The 5,144-nt window shown below is 48.8% G+C and overlaps 1 protein-coding gene across 1 annotated transcript; it reads left to right on the top strand.

Annotated features, from left to right (window-relative positions):
* Positions 1 to 295: 295 nt before the first annotated feature.
* On the top strand, positions 296 to 2,177 carry SIX6 (SIX homeobox 6). The gene is made up of 2 exons (XM_005890685.3): positions 296 to 945; positions 2,009 to 2,177. Exons 1-2 carry the CDS (start codon positions 374 to 376, stop codon positions 2,175 to 2,177), a joined length of 741 nt encoding a protein of 246 aa, XP_005890747.1. The 5' UTR covers positions 296 to 373.
* The last annotated feature ends 2,967 nt before the right edge of the window (positions 2,178 to 5,144 follow it).

The raw sequence follows: 5,144 nt of genomic DNA, 5'->3' as shown, positions 1-5,144 counted from the left end.
TGTCGAGAGCAGGGAGGTGCTGAAATGGCCTGGGCGCTCCGGTCGCAGTCTTGATTGGCAGAGCCGGCCAGTGACTGACAGGGGGTCTCCATGGCGCCCGCGCCGCCAATCCGCCCACCCCAGTAGCGGCGCCGGCTAGCTGGCCTGCGTGCCCCAACGGAGCCGAGCCGAACCGGAGCTGCGGAGTCGGCACCTCCTCCAATCCCTCCCGCTCGCTTGCTCCCTGCGGTTGCGCCGCTGCCCTGGCCGTGCATCCCGGTTGCCCCGAGCCGCTTTCACCAAGGAGAGCCTGGCGCACCCGGCCGGGTCCGCGGGCATCTGCTGCGTGTCCCGCTCCGGACTCAGCGCCTCCGCTGTCGCCGGCGCTGCCTCGATGTTCCAGCTGCCTATTTTGAATTTCAGTCCCCAGCAAGTGGCCGGGGTATGCGAGACTCTAGAGGAGAGTGGCGACGTGGAGCGCCTGGGTCGCTTCCTCTGGTCGCTGCCTGTGGCCCCTGCGGCCTGCGAGGCGCTCAACAAGAATGAATCTGTGCTGCGCGCACGAGCCATCGTGGCCTTTCACGGTGGCAACTACCGCGAGCTCTACCATATCCTGGAAAACCACAAGTTCACCAAGGAGTCTCACGCCAAACTGCAGGCGCTGTGGCTCGAAGCTCATTACCAGGAGGCTGAGAAGCTGCGTGGACGGCCCTTGGGGCCGGTGGATAAGTACCGCGTGAGGAAGAAGTTCCCGCTGCCGCGCACCATCTGGGACGGCGAACAGAAGACACACTGCTTCAAGGAGCGCACGCGGCACCTTCTGCGGGAATGGTACCTGCAGGACCCCTACCCCAACCCAAGCAAAAAGCGTGAGCTCGCCCAGGCAACCGGACTGACCCCTACGCAGGTGGGCAACTGGTTCAAAAACCGCCGGCAAAGGGATCGGGCAGCTGCAGCCAAAAACAGGTCGGTACCTATAGACCTCCGAGCCTTGAACTCACCGGGGTGGGAGCCGGTGACCGCACCCTCGGCGCGCTTACCGAAGGCCTGGAGACTTGGATTCCGCAGGAAATGGGATGGGATGGAGGTCTTCGGTGTGAGCTCACTGCGTTCTGGGATCCTGGGTGGGGGTTTCCTTCCGGGCTCTGGATTCCCCACCCTTTCTGTCTGGTTTTCGACGCCTGGGGGTCGCTCCTGAAGCTGGTTCCAGTCACCATTCCAAGGCTACAATGAGAGGGAGAAAGAAATAAAAATTAAAACCCCAGAAACAACTAGAGATCGCAAGGCCCAAGGTTAATTCTTGTCAGCCTAGGCTGAAGCTCCTATTATTTATTAGGTGAAGCCTGGCTTGTTAGCAGTGAGGCAGTTTAGTATTGTCATTTTAAAGTCCAAAGGCATCCTTCTCTAACACTTTGAAATTTCTAACTTACGTTTGAAGAAGTGCAAAGTCGAGTTCTGCTCTTCCTATGGGTGGGCAGCTCTGTCTCAAACAGCAAACTACTTGGCAGAGGTTTTTCATTCCCTAGTGTGTGGATCTCAAATACTTTGGCCAAGAACCCAACCTCTTCTCCCAGGCCCAAACCCTCCTGGGAACCATCAGGCTGCCCTTTCTGCCTCTAGTTTGGGGCAGACTTGGCCTCCGGGGTACTGGCACAGAGGTGGGCCCAAGGCAGACACAAGCTGGGAAAGGGGCTCCTGGCCCAGAGTCTCATCTGTCCTTGTCACTGACGTCTCATTTATCCTGACAGTATTGTAAATCTCCCAAAGGTGACCAACAACCAGGAATGACCTTGTGAGCACAGCATCCCAAAGAGTGGGAGACAGGGAGCCAAGAAAGGACTAAGAAGGACGATGGAGCAACCACAAGGCTCCCAGAGCAGTGGCCAAAGGCCTCCTGCCCAGCCTCTGCCCGGGTCAGAGGGAGAGGGGCTGACTGCTGGGCTTAAAGGATGTGGACCAAGGGGTGGGAGTGGGCGGGAGGTCGGTGGCTAGTTTTGCGCAGTGACCAGTTTCTTTTCCTTCCCGGTAGACTTCAGCAGCAGGTCCTGTCGCAGGGGTCCGGCAGGACGCTAAGGGCCGAGGAAGAGGGCACGCCCGAGGTGCTGGGTGCCGCCGCCAGCCCGGCCGCCAGCCTGTCCAGCAAGGCAGCCACTTCGGCCATCTCCATCACTTCCAGCGACAGCGAGTGTGACATCTGAGTTGCCCACCAATTATATTAAGAAACAGAATTCGGCGTATAAAAAAAAAAAAAAACGAGACAAATCAATGAAAGAGAGAGAAAAAGGATGAGAGACCAAGCAACCCAGCGAATCCAGGTGGCCAGGGACCCGCGGGCTTGGTTGCCATGTCCGCCCTATGCCTGACCTGCTCCACCGGCGCCATCCGGCCGCTACCACAGGGGCCCGCGGTGAGGCCCGACCCAATTACACGTCCTCTTGCTTTGCTTTTTCCCAAGGATTTTGCTGCAAAGATGCCTCCAGAACCTGAACTGCACGCTGAGCGCCTCCCCTGAATCTCCCGTGGGTATTTCACCGTGAAAGGACGCTATTATATATGTATAACTTTTGCTTTAAAGTTTTTTTTTAAACAAAACATATATATGTTGTTTATTTACTTATTTAAGAGACTGCGTGGTAGGTTTCTCTGTATGGAGAGAATTTGCTGTTTCAAAGGGCGCAGGGTGGAGCCAATCGGTTGTGTGAAGAAGTCAAACAATAAAAACCTGGTGAGCAACCTTTCTTAAGGGAGCTGCTCTCAGATTCCTAAAAAGAAAACTGAGAGATCATTCTCTTCACCAGGCAGGGATCCTTGTGCAATGGTCTCAGGAAGTCTTCTCTATGTCTTTTGCCTTTTCTAATGTTTCCTGCTATATTTTTAAAACAGTCCAAGGTAGGTCCATAACCACTTCCTTGTCAAATTGTATGCATGTGTGTATGTATGTATGTAAATATGCATGTATGTGTGATATATTTAAACCTAGAAATTGGCAACATAATTACCCCCTGTAAGGCAACTCCCTATGTTCCCAGAACAAGTAACTAACTATGGCTTGTCCACTTGATAGTCACTCAGCTTTCAAGAACAGTATCAAAAGCCAAACTCGACTTAAAAGTGAATTCTATTTTATGAAACAAGATTATTCCAACAGAGGCTCTGCAATGAGAAAGGTTTTCCATCTCCTTTGAGGCCCCACCCATACAAAAAAAAAACCCAAAAAACGGTAGGTACCCATAATCATACAAGTGAGCATTTACTGCATTTGGGCTTGAACTTGCATTAAAATAAAGACAAAAGAAGACAGGAGAGGTTGTAATAACTAGACTAGCATCTTCTCAACACAGAAACAGGTTTAATCAAATGCATTATTTTCAACAAAAGGCATACTGAGATGGGGGAAAGGATGTAATCATGTCACATAGTGAGGTCAAATAGAAGACTGCAGAGAAAGCACTGGCAATTTAAAAAATCTAATCGTTGTATTAAACATGAAACAAGTCATTTAGAGCCTCATTGTCCTGTAATGGCCTCAATTAAAAATATCAAATATTGTCAGGATTAAATTTGCCCTTTCAAAGTGTGTAGGCACACAGACACACACACACCAAAACAATAACAAAAAAAACACCTACTGTCCTTACACTAAAAAAGTAAATGCTATCCAGGGAGACTCTAAGCTTTTCCCTAGTGAAATGGATTGCATATTATAAAATTTGACATTGATCTTTAAAATCACTTGAGCTGAACTTCCTCGTGGAGCACCCTCCCCCCACATCCGCCACTGGACTTCTTTCAGTTTGCTTCAGTGTCTTCAGCAGATGCTCTTTGGTTCCAAAACCTGATAATTTATTTGGGTAGAAGTGCCGATGTGCAAATCAAATAAAAATAAGTGAAGTCACCAAAGACAAAATGCAATCAAATGGCAAAATATGTGGGGAAAGCCCAGGACATGAATAAGGACTGATTTTTGGTTTCTAAATCACTTAAACAGATTTGACCTCATTTGGGCTTTATAAATAGTTCTCTTTGTATACAGGGGCCCTTATCCAGAGACTTGTTGACAATCAAAACTCTCTTGCGTAAGAGCTCCAAAAGAAGGAGTGGGGAAGCCTTTGTGATCAAGCTGGTGTTCTTCTAGAAAGCAGGCAAATACCCTTCTGTGTGTCCTGAAAGGCTAGGATGGTAGAGCTTCCTCAAGGCTCTGTTTTCTTTTCTAGAGCCCCTGGAACTTCCTAGAATGCAAAGGAGAGGGGCCAGGACTCCAAAAAGGCAAGGGAGGTGTGTAGACCACAAAATTTAAGGAGGCATTCATGCTCAAGGTCAAGCAAGTGCACAGCATCTGGGAGTAAGTACCTCCTTAAATTTTGCATTGCAGGTGCCTCCTTCGCCTCACCCTAGTTCTGAATCCTCACTTCAGTGAAAAATCTAGAGATGTCTAATCTTGTTTCCCAGTCAGATACCATCCTAACTACAGAGCTGTCCACACCAGCATTTGGAGAAAATAGTTGGCAAATTTTCTGTCTTAAGCTGATGCTTCCAAGTCTAAGAGGGAAGGGAAAGGACTAATTAGTGTGATGATATTTAGGAATTTAAGAGTCTAAAAATCCCACCCCACAAGCTGAAGGAAGTATCCATTCTGCATTCTCAAGGGGAAAAAAGGAGGGTAACATAACCACAACCATAGTTCTTAGTAAGAACTAAGCTTTCTCTTTACAAATAATTTTTAAATAATGTTTAATTGTGTGGCAAAAAAAAAAAAAGAAAATCAATCTTAAATATTCATTGGGAGGGCTGATGCTGAAGCTGAAGCTCCAATACTTTGGCCACCTGAGCTAACTCATTAGAAAAGACCCTGATTCTGGCAAGGATTGAAGGCAGGAGGAGAAGGGGACGACAGAGGACGAGATGGTTGGATGGCATCACTGACTCAATAGACGAAAGTTTGAGCAAGCTCCAGGAGATGGATGGTGAAGGACAGGGAAGCCTGGAGTGCTGCAGTCCATGGGGTCACAAAGAGTCACTGAGTGACTGAACAACAACAAAACAGTGATGGGGGATTTTTCTTCCTGCTTTGGTGAAAACCTATAAAGTACACCTTCCTTTAAAGTACATCTAATTTGCTTAAAGTAACATGCTGCCTAAGAGTTACATTATAAAGTACTGTTTCA

This window comes from Bos mutus, chromosome 10 (assembly GCF_027580195.1).
Source record: "Bos mutus isolate GX-2022 chromosome 10, NWIPB_WYAK_1.1, whole genome shotgun sequence".
Taxonomy (NCBI): Eukaryota; Metazoa; Chordata; class Mammalia; order Artiodactyla; family Bovidae; genus Bos; species Bos mutus.
This window is presented reverse-complemented; position numbering and strand designations above follow the sequence as displayed.

Coding starts and splice junctions, on each gene's coding strand:
- SIX6 (XM_005890685.3), top strand. CDS start 374: ATGTTCCAGCTGCCTATTTTGAATTTCAGTCCCCAGCAAGTGGCCGGG. Junction 946..2,008: donor GCAGCTGCAGCCAAAAACAG/GTCGGTACCTAT, acceptor CCTTCCCGGTAG/ACTTCAGCAGCAGGTCCTGT.